Genomic DNA, 17,500 nt, shown 5'->3' with positions numbered 1-17,500 from the left:
GCTACAGTGAAGATTTCTAGTTCTTTAAATAAGTGTCTGCAGGATGATATTAGATGAGCTCCAGCAATTATTCTGATTACACGCTTTTGTGCAATGAACACTCTTTTACTCAATGATGAGTTACCCCAGAATATGATGCCATACGAAAGCAGAGAATGAAAATAGGCGTGGTAAGCTAATTTACTCAGATGTATATCGCCAAAATTTGCAATGACTCTGATAGCATAAGTAGCTGAACTCAAACTTTTCAGCAGATCCTCAGTGTGTTTTGATAGCATAAGTAGCTGAACTCAAACTTTTCAGCAGATCCTCAGTGTGTTTTTTCCAGTTCAACCCCTCATCGATGCATACACCTCGAAATTTTGAATATTCTACCTTAGCTGCCGATTTCTGATCGAAGTCTATATTTATTAATGGGGTCATTCCAGTTACTGTGTGGAACTGATTATACTGTGTTTTGTCAAAGTTTAATGAGAGCCCATTTGCAGAGAACCACTTAATGATTTTCTGAAAAACATCATTTTCAATTTCACCAGTTAATTCTTCTCTGTTGGGTGTGACAGCTATACTTGTATCATCGGCAAAAAGTACCAGCTTTGCATCTTCATGAATATAGAATGGCAAGTCATTAATATATATTAAGAACAGCAGAGGACCCAAGACCTAACCTTGCAGCACCCCATTCTTGTTTGTTCCCCAGTTTGAGAAATCACCAGTTTTTTGCATATTATGTGAACTGTTTATTTCAACTTTCTGCACTCTTCCAGTTAGATATGATTTAAACCATTTGAGCACTGTCCCATTCATACCACAGTACTTGAGCTTATCTAGAAGTATTCTATGATTTACACAATCAAAAGCCTTTGATAGATCACAAAAAATCCCAACGGGTGACTTCCGGTTACTCAGAGCATTTAATATTTCTTTAGTGAAAGTATATATAGCATTTTCCGTTGAAAAACCCTTCTGGAAACCAAACTGACACATTGTTAAAACTTTATTTTTACAAAGGTGTGAAGCTACTCTACAATACATTACTTTTTCAAGAATTTTGGATAAGGCAGTCAGATGAGAGGTTGGGCGGTAGCTGTTGACTTCAGACGTATCCCGTTTTTTATGCAGTGGTTTAACAATGGCATACTTCAGTCTATCTGGGAAAATACCCTGCTTCAGAGAGCTATTACATATGTGGCTAAGAATCCCAGTTATTTCTTGGGAGCAACCTTTTATTATCCTGCTGGAAATGCCATCAATCCCATGTGAACTTTTATTCTTGAGAGAGTTTATTATCATCCTAATTTCAGATGGAGAGGTGGATGGAATTTCAATTGTATCAAATGGTGTGGGTAAGGCCTCTTCCATTAACTGCCTTGCTTCTTCTAATGAACATTTAGATCCTATTTTCTCTACAAAATTTAAAAAAATGATTATTCAAAATGTTTTCGACTTCCGGCTTGTTGTTTATCAAGTTTCCATTCACTTTGTTGGTGATGCTGTCATCCTGTACTCTTGGTTGTCCTGTCTGCCTTGTAATAAGTTGTTGACGCTGGTGTAGCAGCAATGAGCAGACTACTCTTGGTAGACGGCAGGATTTTTTCGTTGCAGCCGTGTGATGTGTTGCTAATTTGGTGTGTCTGGTGCCCACAGGAGCTGGAGCTGCGGATAGAGACGCAGAAGCAGACGCTGCAGGCCCGCGACGAGAGCATCAAGAAGCTGTTGGAGATGCTGCAGAACAAGGGCGTCGGTAAGTCAGTCGCACGGCGCAGATAGCCGCCGCTGCCTCACGTCTCTCGCGGCCGGGACGTGTCTAAAACGTGCTGAAGCCGAGTACCTTCCCGCCGGGGCTGTTCCCCTACGGGCTATAGCCACAAGTACAACGGCAGTTTAAATGAAACTGCTGCAAGTCGGTTTTATACATGAAGTCAAAGCCGTTAATATTGACACGATACAGGAAGAGAAGCGTAGGCGTAAAGCACTGGATGAATTAGCCCTATTGCCATCTATAGATGAAGGGTTCCGAAAACGCCTTGGTAGTAGGCTGCGAATGTCTGTGTCAGTATTGCTGACAGATAAGCAGGTAAATTGTTTGGCTTCTTCCAGAGTGGGGAAAGCTCGTGAAAACTGCGCACGTAGAGCTTGGGCTGACTGTTGGTTCATGCGTCGCTTGACAGTGAAGCATCACTACAACCCCCACCATCATGTTCATTTTATTATACGGGTTGCTCTGACACAGTCTGAAAAGCTTGTAAGGGTGTTGCAGGGTAGGCTGTGCTGAGAAATAATTGTCAAGAAAAAATTCGATACGACGCGCCGTTTCCGAGTTAATTAGCTCTGAAGTTAGCCAAACAGGCCCACCAGATACAGTAGGTGTCAGATGTTCTCATAGCATAGATGATAGCGCACGAGACTGCTCAGCCTTTGGCTCGGGTTCGATCCTTACTACCGCCCCATGTCCAGTTTCTGTATCGCTCTTTCGTTCAGTTTTAGGAAACCAAACGAAGAACTCGTTTAGCGAAACCGTCTATGGCGGGCCACTTGGACCTGTGCCCTCAACGGCGTGATTGGTTAACTTCAATGCTAATTCCACTAGCTGCGACATACTCGCGAATATGAACAGTAATCCGATTCTGTCAATTTTTTTTTTATTCCAGTGTTTGATCACAATATAAATTCCTTTGAGGATGACCGGTTTCAATCAGTATGACCATCTTAAGACCCGTTCTACACCATGTCCTAATGTGATAGAGCCGTAATGATATCGTCAAACCATAAATACACTCAGCATAGCATCGTCACCTAGATCTAAAATATGGTGTAAAATAGGCCACAACGACCGCAAAGTCATATTAAAATTTTGTTCTTAACAATTTATTTCTCAGCCCAACCTACCCTGCAACCCTCTTACAAGCGTTTCAGACTGTTTCTGACTGCCCTGTATAATAAGATAATGTACAACGAACACATCGGAAAGAAAATAGTAGAAATGAGTACTGAAGCCACAGAACCAGTGTTTGAGTTTTAGTATTTGCGGCAGACGAAGGAAAACGATGGATGGACAGCAAAAACAATAAACGTTAGAATGAAAATGGCCGCGAGTGCTGTTAGTAAGCTATTATGGTTTTCAAAATTTAGCTCTTGATGTGTCTGAAACAAAAAATATATAATCAGTTTGTGCTACCGATTTTGACTTGTGGCAGCGAGACATGGACGTTTAAAGCGAAAACCGTTCAAAATTAAGCTTGCGCAACGAGCAGTAGAGAGATGCAAGTTGGGAATCAACCAGGAGAAACGGGGAAACGAAATGGAATGCACCACGTAATTGTGGCTGTACTGAATATGGAATGGCGTAAGTGGGACATGTAGCCGCTGGATAGATGGTAAATGGACTAAGAAAATTTTTTCTGGATTCCTAGAGACAAGAAATAACCCAAAATGGGAGTTGGATAGGTGATATAAAAAAATCATGCAGTTGAAACATGGATGGCATGTAGCCTGAAACCATAATGCTTGGAGAAGTCTGGAGAAATGCTTTGTTCGCCAGTGATTGTGAAAAGGCTGCTAATGGTGATGATGATGACGATTGTGGTGGTGATGGTGGTGGTGGTGCTGCTGGTGCTGGTGGTGGTGATCCGCCTTATGGGATGCAACATTTCACTGCAGGGTTATGTCGCGAATTAATATTTAAACTCGCTTATTCTTAGTTAAACATTCAGAAAATATGACCAGTTTCTGTGAGTTTAATGAGGTAATCACCCAGTAAAAAAATACATGACACAAAAGCAACTCCGCCACTGGGGCCAGAGGACAACGGCATCCCGACCGCCCGCCGTGTCATACTCTGTCATGCATTCGGATGCGGTATGGGGTGTCATGGGTCAGCGTCCCGATTTCCGGACGTTGGTCAGCCTTGGAATCGCGACGTGTCGTTCAAGTAGCGCCTCAGTTGGCTTCACTTGGCCGTGTGCACTTCATTCCAGTCCTTCCATCAAGAAAAAATCCCTGTTCGTTCAATTAAAAACGGTGTCAGCTTTACTACACAAGCTACAGCTTTCGTTGGCAAGTAAACAACACGTAATACGCCCAATTAAAGATTACTCTCGAGCTGTACTTCTTCTGTAGTACGAAGCCACAACAAGAGGAATGATCTCGTTGAATAGCGGCTGTGTGCATCAACTTCCATACTAAATTTTGCAAGTGACAAGGCGGCTCTGGAAAGCAATTATAACGTTATAATAAATTATCTAAAAGGCAATACATTAATGTTACTATCACAGGAACTGTAGTAAATTTCAATAGAGATGCTATTTAAGGTCTCTGCATAACCGGCTTCATTACGTTTTATTCATTACCTGTGCGTGACCGCAAATAAAATCTCCATAGTCTTCTATATTCATCAAAAAAACATTGTTAGTGTATTGTTCATTATAAGTGTCTTACTTTCAGACCCTCTGCTTCCGTTGCAGGCGCCCACAAGTCACTTGGCGACATACTACTTGGTAGTCTCGAATGTTTAAGGTATTTCAATATGTAGTTAGAATTTTACGTACCCCCTCCATTCGTTTGTCTAAAAGACCAATCTGAAGGATTATCCTGTAGCCATCTAAGAGACTGTGTTAAAATGGACATTCCAGAAAGATCTTCAAACAGTTTTTAAGCAGATACTAGACTCTCTCATCCGGACAGAGAAAACCGGATTCATCGGGTGGATCTTCTTTGGATGTTAATTGGATGCAGGAAAAGTTGTAGAAGGGTTCACAGATCTTCCGCAAAATTAATTTGAGAGAATACATTACGGTATAGTTGCAAACAAATTAATTTTACTCGAGAGCTTATTCATACCGGTTAGTTACAATTAAAGTGTAGCAACTTACGAAGGTCCGGTGTTGGCTCTAATTGTCATATGACAGCGAAACGTGGTAGATATGCTAATGCCATAATGCGGAACCGATTTACGCTGGGGAAAAAAAATTAGTTCTAGTTTTGGCATCCCGGTGCAGATATGGCGCTGAACACTGTTTGCATGACTGTATGAATCCGCTATGTCATTTGACAAGTCATAACGTGAGTGAACAGCATGGCTATTGAGAAGAGAAACCGTGGGCTGTTTGTGAAACTGTTTTATATGAGCGGCAGCAATGATAGTGCTGCATTGAAAGAGTATTGCCGACTAAAAGGTCTGAGGAGAGGCCAGTTATCATAAAATTGTTTAAAAGAGATGATAATGAAATTAGGAAACGCGGATGAACTTGGTGCGGCACGAGGAAGACGAAGGCTTCCTATCCCCGTGGAAGTTACTGACGAGCTTGCCCCTGGTAGTGGCAGTGCTCGTCCAGTGTCACGAGAATTATCCGTCACGTGGTCAACAGTACGGAAAGTACTGTGGTCTGTTTTGTGGCCTATTTTACACTGGTATCCGTACGAGGATCAGATGGTGCAGGAACGCAGCAACGTTCTGAATTCGCTCTTCGGTTTCTGGCACGGACCATGACGTGGCCGGGCAATTCTCTATGGAGTGACAGGGCACATTTTAGACTACAGTGTGCGGTGAATACATAGAACTGCCGGATTTGGGGTAGCGTTACACCGCGTGTTGTGCACGAAGAGCCATGGCACCTGCCGTGTGTGACTGTGTGGAGTGGATTCACAAGCACCCTTATTCTCGGACTGTCCTTTTTTTAACAGAATACACCCAGAGAGCCTGCCAGGTGTACCGTGACTTTTGCACGTTGTCGAGACCTCTTGTACGGCATATGATTCCTGTTATGAAAGAGGGCAACCGTGTGGGAATTATTGTTTTCATGCAAGATGGGGCAACTCCTCATGTCGCTCGCCGTATGGAGATCTGCTTAATGCAACCTTAAACGAACGTGTAATCTCCAGACGTTTACCAGCATCATGGCCTACAAGGTCACCTGATCTGAATTCATGTGATTTTTGGCTCTGGAGATATCTAAAAGAATACGTTTACCAGGGACTCGTTCGGTCCCTGCCTGAGCTGAAGGCCAGTATACAGGAACACGTTGCTCCGATTTCAGCGGAACCGCTGCGAGCACTGGTAATCACGTCGTTTTCCGGCTGCAGCGTCTTGTGGACCTCTTCGATGCTCAAATTGAACAAAATGTGTAATCAGCACAGTTAATGATAAAATCAACATCATGCTTATCTCATTTGTTTGACCTTTTCAGCATGCTATCCGTTCCTAATGCGCTACATTTGGAAACATTTCTATACATCTCTCTTATACTATCCATTCCTAATGCCCAACATACGGAAACATTTCTATATGTCGCTCTTGCATTCACAGCGCCAGAATTGCACCTGGTGGCCCAAATTGGAACTAATTTTTTAAGCGTAAGTCGTTTCCACATTAGCATATATACCAAGTTTCGCTGCCATACGATAATTTCAGCTCACACTGGACCTCTGTGAGTAGCTGCACTTTAATTATAATAACCCAGTAATTGTGGAGTAAAAAGTCCACAAAAATAGGTACAACTGTTCTTCAATTAAGTCTTTCTGCAGGGTAGAGAGACACAAATAATTTACTTGCTGCAGGCCTTGACTTGCTTACATTTGTATCTTCTCATAGCATATCCCATGTTTACATCTCACAGCCCATCGGTGACTGACCCAAGAGATGAAATTTAGAGGGTAATGTGTGGAGGGTAATAGAGAATATGTAAATATACCACTGATCGTATTACAAAGTTAGACCCAGGGGTATTAGCGACGAACTTGAGTTTGAAACAAAACTGATAGGGAAGTATCAGATATAACAATAGATTTGTGAACTCTGGAAGGAAACGGTTATTACACAGCTGCATAACGCAAGTTTTCTGAAGTCTCTACCTTGACTCTATACTCATCCTACATTTTTCCATTGTAGTTGTGAAAAAATATTTCGTATTTCGCCCATTCATCATTGCTAATTAAGGCAGTAAACCATCTTCGGAAGTAATTTTTTCAGATTAAAATTCCTTGCAGAATTTGTATATTAAACCAGGATAGATACAATTTCATGTATGCAGCACTTGTCCCGTCTTTGTCCTCGTCAGAACTAAGTTTTGATGCGTACACAGTCTTTATCGTGAGGCTCACTGCACTCATCGGTCGTTCTATCGGTTCACAACTATCCTTCAGTTTGAAGTATCTCTGAATATCTGCTGCACTCGGAAGCTTAAATGCACAGGCTGTAACGAAAATACACCGACAAACATGGATTTTAGGGGGTGTCTTGAGGAAAAATGGAGGGTAGGAAACCACCTCTGGAAATGTGATCTGGCGACGCTACAGAGCGTCCACGTTGCAGGGGAAACCTCCTGCCGCTAAGACAGCGCTTGGGCAGCAAGCGGGTGAGCTGTGACGCTGACACCCTGGCACTACAGTGTTGTTGCGTCAAGTGTTCGCGCGTCAGGCGCCGCTTAACGTTCCGAATACTGCACGTCCACTGCGAGGAGTTCGGCCCGCGGTACATCAGCATTGCAGCCGAAGGATGGCCTGATGGCAGGCGACTTACGCTGCAACTTGGCCTCTGCCTCGTGATGACTGGGTGTTGTGTGATGTCCTTACGTTAGTTAGGTTTAAGTAGTTCTAAGTTCTAGGGGACTGATGACCATAGATGTTAAGTCCCGTAGTGCTCAGAGCCATTTGAACCATTTTTTTGCAACTTGGACGCCCTTTAGTGTCGCTGCGTGACATTTCCGGGAAAGGGGTTCCTCCCATCCATTGTTCCTCAAGACATCCTCTACAGCCCCTCCAAGTTTGTTGGTATGCAAGATGAGTCAAATAAAGGACTTTACAACTTTCGAATGATAACAGAAATTTATTGAGGTAACTTACAGAATTGGTAGATGTGTCATTTTGTAGCAAACGACCTCGAGTTTCATATAAAAGTATCAAGTGCCATTTTGGTTCGATGTGACTACCATTCGTAATTGCGGCAAACATCCTACCAGTAATCAATTCTTCTTCCACTCATTGCAGCAAATCGAGCGTAACTTGTGCAGTGGCAGCGTAGTGTCGATTTTTCAGGTCGGCTAAATGGTTTGGTAAGGGAGGAACATACAGCGATTGGTCCTTCACGGCCAATTCACGGACATGGGAAGAATTATCGAGGAAACACCGAACTTCTGTGAGGAAGTTGTGTGGTGCATCGTCTTGCCAAACAGTCTTTTGTGGAATGCCGGTCCCGTGAGGCGCATATCGCATTGATTTTTGAGGACTGTGGGCAAAGTTCTCCCTGACCTTGTTGTATATAAACATCAAAACGCGGTCGACCTGGTGATTTATCATGTCAAAGTGAACAACCCGTGTCAATAAAATTCCTTTTTGACTCACTCTGTACTTTTGTTACACCCTACAGATCCAAATTTATGGAGCTCCGTTCGTGTTATTTTGGTACTGACGGGATTCGTGGGTGTGAGATTCAGTTATGCATTGACTTTTGCAGCTGTCGTCCTCTTATTTTTCGTCACAATCATCTCCAGTAACCGTCAAAAAAATGGCTCTGAGCACTATGGGACTCAACTGCTGAGGTCATTAGTCCCCTAGAACTTAGAACTAGTTAAACCTAACTAACCTAAGGACATCACACACATCCATGCCCGAGGCAGGATTCGAACCTGCGACCGTAGCGGTCTCGCGGTTCCAGACTGCAGCGCCAGAACCGCGCGGCCACTTCGGCCGGCCCAGTAACCGTCAGTCACGATCACTCAACACACAGCTTCGTCCGCGTTGTGGTTTAGCAGATGATGTTTTTCCGCCTTCCCTATATGCGATATAAATCTTCAATACAGTGCCTCTTGAAAAATCAAACACTTCAGTTACCTTGGTTAAGGAAGCACTCCCCAAACGAGCACCAACAATTTGCCCACCCCTGTATTTACTTAGCTGCAATACAATGCGCTCCCATCAACACAGAACTCTGTTCTGACCACGACTTAAGACTTGCAATTTACTGAGGTCATTGCACAGGTTCCGTTCGTGATCAAATAAAACAGCGCCACCTGCAGGCTTGGATAGCATCTGGATTTATATTCAAGCATATTTTTCTCACAGTGTTTCCATATTTTTGTTGAAGACCTGTATGTAAATTACGGGCATGCATATCTCACAATTTCACTAAAACAGAAAAAAACGCTAACTGGATTACAAATACTATTGTCTCTTCACTTGCTTTCTGTTCCTTCGTTAATCTGACCGCTTACATACCCATGTTTCTCATGCATGTGGGATGCTTTTGGTTCGCTATTTCATTGTAAGGGTGCGTCTGAATTATGCTACAGAAATTTGAAGACAAACTTCTGTACAGGGTCCGTCAACAAATGAAACGGCGCTATACCCCGGCTATGAGACACACAGGTCAAAATGATTATTCGATCACATTGATGTAGATTTTTCGCAGTTTTCTTTTCGGCTCAGGGAAAGGCAGCATACTTGTGAGTGTCCGCTCTGGTGTCTTCCTCGTTTTCTCTAAATTTCACAATCGAAAAAACAGTTGCTCATCATCGTGGAAAAGATTTTTTTCTCCTTTACGTTGCCGTTCTTAAATAAACCGTATAACCGCTTCCTCACGGTTTAAAGCTTTCTGGTATTGTTTATAAATCGCCAAAGGACGCTGCCATCTGTAATCACTCTACCAACAATATATTGTTTTTGTGGAATGTTATCAGTCACCTCACGAGTGGAAATTCTCTTCCGATACTTCCTGATAGTGTTTTTAGAACAGAAGTTTATCTTCTAGGTAACATGAAATTCAAATTTTCTCAATCCATTGTGGAATAGACGAAAATTTCGTCCAACAATTAGAGCATGAATAGAGTACCTACGTATCAGTGAACTGGTATTCGTTCCGAATTTTCATGTTATTTCCTTGGATAAATGTTGCCAGCAGCATAAAAGCCAACGAGTGTTGCAGAAATACTTTCATACACCAAACTCAATATCTGAATCAAAGAGTTTCGTAACTACTGAGATATGGCACGCTCTGTAACCTGTGCTTGTAAATACACACTTATATTCGTTCTGAATGTGCAGCTAGTTGCCATCTCAGATTAAAACGAACTTTCACTCCCTATGTAATATGAGTCCCATTGCATTACATAAGTGCTTCATATTCTTACGTCTTTTATGCATTTATACAGTACATCAGCAATACAGTAATATTCTCATCTGTCAGTACGACTGGAAATTTGTGGTAGGTTCCTATGGGACCAAACTGCTGAGGCCATCGATCCCTAGGCTTACACACTACTTAATTTAAATTAAACTAACTTACGCTAAGGACGACACCCACACCCATGCCCGAGGGAGGATTCGAACCACCGTGAGCCGCGCGGACTGTGGCAACTCACCCTACGCCGAACGGCTATCCCGCGCGGCTCAGTACGATTGTTTCGTAGTCCTCGCGTCAGAAGTACATACACAAACCAAGAACAGTACAAGAAAGAACAAGAACAATACAACACAATTAATATATAAAGATAAAATTATCGACAAACAAATACCAAAAGGAATATAAGTATGTTCATTAAAATTAAATGGTTAATACTGGGAAACAGAAAATGCACTAGCTGGAGCTGTGTCCAGATCTTCTTCAGCAGTGCAGGTCACTGGCCACAAACTGCACTATGTCAGGGTCTGTAAGTTGCTCAACACTGCTGTCACACAAAATCTACCCCATTATATAGCCCCTTTTGTGCAAGACGGGTCTACATCAAGTGAGACCTCGGGCAGATGAGCAAGTGATTTCTTCTCTTCCGTCCAGCCTGGGAGCAACCATCCTATAAAACACTGGCTCGTGGAATAACACTCCTATAATCTTGTTTATGTAGAAGGCCATACTAACACCTACGGTGATTTCAGGAAACTCCTCGCTGACCTGAGTCTTGGCAGTGTCACCTAGTATCCAAAGAGGAATACGAGTTGCAGCTGTCGTGTCTTTCCAGCCTCCAGACTGCTACTTATCGTTCAGAGCTTCCTTCGTGGCTTCCTTCATCCAGCTGTACCTATACAAAAGAGCGACACGTGTCCACAAGCTAACTCGGACCCACAGGCTGATTCATGTCCACAAGCTGACTTGTTCAAATGATTCAAATGGCTCTGAGCACTATGGGACTCAACTGCTGAGGTCATTAGTCCCCTAGAACTTAGAACTAACCTAAGGACATCACAAACATCCATGCCCGAGGCAGGATTGCAACCTGCGACCGTAGCGGTCTTGCGGTTCCAGACTGCAGCGCCTTTAACCGCACGGCCACTTCGGCCGGCAGCTGACTTGTATTACATGCAGTTCATATGTGTGCACTAACCCTAAGGAAGTGTTGGGCGTGTTTCAGTCATCTCTATAATCATTTTCTTTCCTCTTCGCCTCGTAAGTAGACATATTTACAGCATTTTAGTGTGCTAATGTGCTCTACTAATGATAGTCTCGAGCTATTTATCAGAATTGTTTTCTACACGTTCTTACTATCACATTTGACTGATTAGGGGGTTGAAGGCCCGGCTGTCCTCATGCTATGCCCTCTTTTCAATTTCTGGAGTCACTCATGCCACCTTAAGCGACAGATGGTGCCACACAGCTAGAGTCTGTTGTTGCGAGAAACGCCGTTAGGCTGTGCTAATTGAGCTCTGCTTTCAAGCTCTTGAAAGAGCTTTGCACGTTGTATTAAACCGTGCATAAACAAAATAAATGCATGTACTGAGTGCCAGTGCCCGTGCATTTGAAGCTGATATTTCTGCAAGACAGTAAGATTCTCCACAGGTTTGTGTCGAAGACAGCCTGTGAGGATGTAACGTATTCCACTTGTGCTGCACTCAGAATTCTAGAGAGTTAGAGCTGCTAATATATTTGGCAAGCATGTTCTCCCTAGGAGTAATAGGGCTAATGGAAAAATTATTACTTTGGTTGCACTCCACAAGTTCAGTCTTCCGAACCGCATTGTTTCATGCACCCACTTGCTGTTTGTTTGACGCATTTTTTATTTATTAAACCGATCCATGTTGACCCATAGTTGTTTGGCAACTGGACAGGATGTCTTATCAGGTGATGTTCAGGCACTTTGTGACATCGTTGTTATTCTAATGGAATGCACACATGTGTATCCTTGAATGGTTTGGCTTAAGCTAGTTGTTCTTCTAGTAGTTTTTTACGAAGTGTAGGGCTTTTGACAGCTTTTGTCAATGAATTCGAAATTGCTTCTCCACCTGCTCTTTTGACTGTGGATGTCTACAAATAATCTTCTGTTGCCAAGAATGTTACTGATAGCATGAGTGAAATTAAGATCTTCCATGATATTGCAGATATTTCTGAGTAGGAGATAAGGGTTAATGACATCATACGCAGCTGTGAGTTCTATTAACACTGTTTTCCTAATTGCTAACTTTTCACACCTCTCTTCTCTTTATGATGAGTCGATTTTATATCTGTAATGATCTGTGAACGGAGCTTGTGAGGTTAGAAGTGTAACAGACCTCATCAGCCTCTGTGGTATCAATTCTTACATTTTGTTAGTTCCAGCTAATGGCTCAAGCAGGTATGATTCCATAAAATTTCATACAGTTATTATTAAATATAAAAGTATGTGTGTTCTCCAGTTTCCTAGCCCACCTCACAACATAATACTAGCCCAAGTCGTCAAGCCTTTCCATCTTATGACACTCTCCTTTGGCCCTCTTGTTGACTCACTGTTTCGATTTCATCTTAACACAAAGTGGATTAACGTAAAATGTGTTTAGGTTAGCCTCATGTTAGTATAAAAGTAAATTCCACAATTTGTCAGTAGTAAATCAGAAATCAGTCACTGTTCTAAGCAAATAGTATTCTGTGTTGAGTTTAGTAATTTTTCGCAAAATGCTTTAGCTCTATTTTCTCAGAAAGACACACACGTGTTTTCCCTATAATTGTTGGATGAAAAAGCTACAATGTAATCCTTGAGAATAAAGTTCAAAGCTTTAACTGTGAAATATGACGTACATAAAGAGGGACATAAAGATATCATGCCAAAGTTGTATGAAAATTGTCGATCAGTAAGCCCTTCTGCAAGGGAAATCTCTCACATTTTGTTGATAATGATGATATTGCGCAGGTCAGGGGTGGTGACCTCAGTTGTGGCGGGGTACTCTGGAATCGTGACTGGATGCGTGACAGTCGGCCGATAAATCGTCACAAAAACAGCATCTTTAAAAAAAATCATTTACTGTTTATTAACTACAACATTTGTGACAATACTCAGAGAAGTCAGTTCCCCCCGGACGTTACACGGCGAACGAGGAGGTAGAGCCATCAGCAGGCGATATGACAGCTGCAGCAGCATTGTGAAGCTGACAGGTGATGAGAGCAGCAATTATTCAACAACGCTGACTGTGGCAGCGGACGGCGGCTCGCAGTACAGACTAGATACTGCAGGGCAGCACAGGACGGGGCGTGCAGAGGCGAGCAGAATCACGCTGTGAACCCAACATGGGTGAGGTGGCTAATGGCAGCAGCAGTGCCTGCCCACCCGAGCAGAGGCAGGCATCAAGGAGTTTGCCCACATGGGGTATGGAGGCTGAATGTCCCCAGGCTCTGGCAGCTGCTGAGGTAGGCCCACAGGTGGTTATCAGTTGGAGGGCTCCAAGTGCACAGCAGTGAGCTAAGCGCGAGCAGCAGGGTGACAGCTAGCAGTGAACGAGGTCAGAGATGGAGAGTGGTTGATCCTTGTTGACCTTTAAACTTGCAGATTGTTGTAGATCAGTCTCCCCCCCCCCCCTCTCCAGAGCTGATAGCTGGTAGACTGCCATACCTATGACTATAAACAAGCAGTATTTACATGGTCTTGGCCCATCTTTGTTTCTCTAAAGCATCGGTTTCAATCACATATGCACTAAAAGTCTCATGGCTCGCACGTGATGCAATAAGGTCAGCTATGAAACAGCACTTCTGCTTTTCCTTTGCATTAACAATGTCACTATTCTGGTTTCTCTGCAATTATGGGATATCTGATAACTGCCCAGCACCTCCCGGCAGTACTTGCCATATCAGCGAGTAGCCCCTGATGCGGCTTCATATGTTGTTGTTGTTGTTGTGATCCTCAGTCCTCAGACTGGTTTGATACAGCTCTCAATGCTACTCTATCCTGTGCAAGCTACTTCATCTCCCAGTACCTACTGCAGCCTACATCCTTCTGAATCTGCTTAGTGTATTCATCTCTTGGTCTCCCTCTACGATTTTTATCCTTCACGCTGCCCTCCAGTACTAAATTGGTGATCCCTTGATGCCTCAGAACATGTCCTACCAACCGATCCCTTCTTCTAGTCAAGTTGTGCCACAAACTCCTCTTCTCCCCAATTCTATTCAATACCTCCTCATTAGTTATGTGATCTACCCATCTAATCCTCAGCATTCTTCTATAGCACCACATTTCGAAAGCTTCTATTCTCTTCTTGTCCAAACTATTTATCGTCCATGTTTCACTTCCATACATGGCTACACTCCACACAAATACTTACAGAAACGACTTCCCGACACTTAAATCAATACTCGATGTTAACAAATTTCTCTTCTTCAGAAACGCTTTCCTTGCCATTGCCAGTCTACATTTGATATCCTCTCTACTTCGACCATCATCAGTTATTTTGCTCCTCAAATAGCAAAACTCCTTTACTACTTTAAGTGTCTCATTTCCTAATCTAATTCCCTCAGCATCACCCGACTTAATTCGGCTACATTCCATTATCCTCGTTTTGCTTTTGTTGATGTTCATCTTATATCCTCCTTTCAAGACACTGTCCATTCTGTTCAGCTGCTCTTCCAAGTCAGCTTCATATGGACAGCTCAATCTGACGCACTTCCACGGCCTCTTTCATTAGCCGTGGGCGTCTCAATTATACTCTCCTGTGGCCAGTAAATTATTTGCGGTGCAACACGCCTCCCTCCTTCAACAGATCCAGACCTCTGGATCCAGCTTATGGAAAGTCTGCAGCTGACAATTATACACTCCTAGGCAAAAAAAGATGCACTGTGAAGGACCAATTTCAGAAAAATCGGATGATTTATTCAAGAGAGAAAGCTTGATTTATTCAAGAGAAAAAGCTTCACAACTGAGCAAGTCAATAATATATTGGTCCAACTCTGACCCTTATGCAATCAGTTATTGTTATGGGACACAACACAAATGAAGACTAGTTTGTATATTCCGTTTATTGGTAGAATACAACACCAGACAGCACAATGTACAATCATGGAACTGCTCAGAAGCGATACAAGATCAGAAGTTTAACAATGTCCAAATCTTGAGGGCTGCATTATCAGCAATAGTTTTCAGCATGGCATTGACTGAATCCAGGAGGCTCACGTCGGCATAAATATAGATAAGTGTAGATGTACTGATGTTGGTGACGCCAGTTTTCAGTCGGCGCACTCAGCCGGTGTTGCTGACTCGCGTTGGAGGCCGACAGTGGCGCCTCTGGTGTCGATCCTTGCATCTGCAGCTAATGAGTGAGCCTTAGCTCAGTGCATCGAGTGCCGTGTGATGTGTCGGCGCAGTGTGCGGATCTGCAGCGAGGGGGACGGCAAAAGACAGTGATAATTGTGGGTTTACCACAGTTATTCACCTTGGCGTTGATTGACAGAGATGTCAAATGTCTTCCTGAGGGCATCGTGCCAAATTATGTCTGATTTGCGCGTTAGATCCAAGCGTTCTCATGTGGGGAGGAATCAGTCGACCTTCCTGGCCAAGGTATGATGTGGCAAGCACGAGGACAAGAAGTAGAAACTCTTGCCGCAAGTGGGCGGGCATTATTTTGCTTAAATGTAAGCCGAGAATAGCTACCTTGGAGGGCAACAAAATGTGGCGTAGAATATTGTTGAAGTACTGCTGTGCTGTAAGGGCGCTGAGGATGGTCACCAAAGCCGCTCTGTTATGAAAGGAAATGGCACTCCAAACCATCACTCCTGGTTATTGGGCCATATGGCGGGTGACAGCCAGGTTGGTAGTGCACCACTGTCGGAGGCTTCTCCATCACGTCTTCGCTGGTCATTAGGGTTCAGTTCGAACCCTGACTGTCACCCTCCATACGTCCTGACGACCAGAGGTGATGGTGTGGCATTCTATTTCTTTTCATAGCTGGGACCCTTTGGTTGTCATGCGCGGCACTTTTACAGCACAGTGCTGTGTCGGCCATATTATATGAGCCGATTTGTTGCTCTTCATGGCAAGCCATCCTGGGCTGACATTTCAGCAAGATAATGCCCGCTTGCACAAAAGTCAATATCAAACTGAATAAGTTCTTTGCATAAGGTCCAGAGATGGACCAACACGTTATTGACTTGCTCAGTTTGTGAAGCTCTTACTCTTGAATAAATTGTTCAGTATTTCTGAAACTGTAATCATTTGTTTGTTTGTATACATATAACACATCTACCGATTTCCGTCCCATTCGGACAATTCCTTTGTGGTGCAATTTTTTAAAGAGTGTATAAAGTACTGTCATTTTCCTAGTTAGCTCTTTTACACTAGTTGAAGTGTAAACCGCAATATTTATTGGCTGTTTCTTACACATTGTTCTGCATCATCATTTACAAACTAGTACAATTAATGTAGCAAATTATCTTTCCCTCTCTAATTCCTCAGCAATCAGTCAACACTTTCGCTCAATTCTTTTTCTTGTAATATTTTCCTTGTTTATCAGGCTGCTTCTTACCTAATTCTTACTTAACTAATCATGTCTTGGCACAGGTAACCCAATCTACTTCTCCCATTTCCACATAACATCACCCTATTGAATCGTCATTTAATAGAATTATGAAATAAAATTACCAAACCTACTCCTTCTCAGACGAATCCTTTAACACATCGTTTCACAGAAAACGATTCCTTCATTTGCTTCTCGTGTTTCACTTTTTCTTCTCGTCTGTCAAGTAGTTTCTTTAGTCACTGTTTTGACACATCATTTGGAACATTGCCTTGTAAACAAAAGTTATCCTTGCATTCCCTCAGAAAACACGTACTTAAAACTGTGCTAATACTGAAACTACATTCAGCACTGCCACTCGCAATACACTGGTCTGTAGTTCGAATTCTTCCCTTTGCTTTAATACTAATTACAAACTGACCTACCTCTTCCAGTACAATGCTTCCTTACACCTTTTCTTACCAATACCAACTTCTTTTTATCGCGTGCATTGAATTTCAACAACTTTGTACGCAGTTTAGAGGATTCTGCTCTCATGCTCGGCGAACCTCGTGTCCCTGTATCACGTGCAGTCGGCTTCCTCGGCTGCAACAATGCCTCCCGGAGTTTGACGGTGCGCTATCGAAGAACAGTTACACGACGTGTTTTCTCACCATTAGTACCTATAACATTGCGAGTATCATCAAATTTACAAACCTCCTGAGCCAGGTACACATTCCTAAATGACTCTGAGCACTATGGGACTTAACATCTATGGTCATCAGTCCCCTAGAACTTAGAACTACTTAAACCTAACTAACCTAAGAACATCACACAACACCCAGTCATC

General features: G+C 43.0%; 1 protein-coding gene across 1 annotated transcript in view; it reads left to right on the top strand.

The window, feature by feature from the left end:
- LOC124616150 (trichohyalin-like) overlaps nucleotides 1–17,500 on the top strand; it is a 470,869-nt gene that overhangs the window by 274,671 nt on the left and 178,698 nt on the right. Inside the window, exon 3 of the mRNA XM_047144429.1 lies at nucleotides 1,648–1,744. Coding sequence (XP_047000385.1) covers nucleotides 1,648–1,744 — 97 coding nt within the window. The remainder of the gene's footprint in view (nucleotides 1–1,647; nucleotides 1,745–17,500) is intronic.

The sequence above is a fragment of the Schistocerca americana genome, chromosome 5, assembly GCF_021461395.2.
Source record: "Schistocerca americana isolate TAMUIC-IGC-003095 chromosome 5, iqSchAmer2.1, whole genome shotgun sequence".
NCBI classification, from domain to species: domain Eukaryota; kingdom Metazoa; phylum Arthropoda; class Insecta; order Orthoptera; family Acrididae; genus Schistocerca; species Schistocerca americana.
Note: the sequence above shows the minus strand (reverse complement) of the source record. Positions and strands in the feature narration are given on the sequence as shown.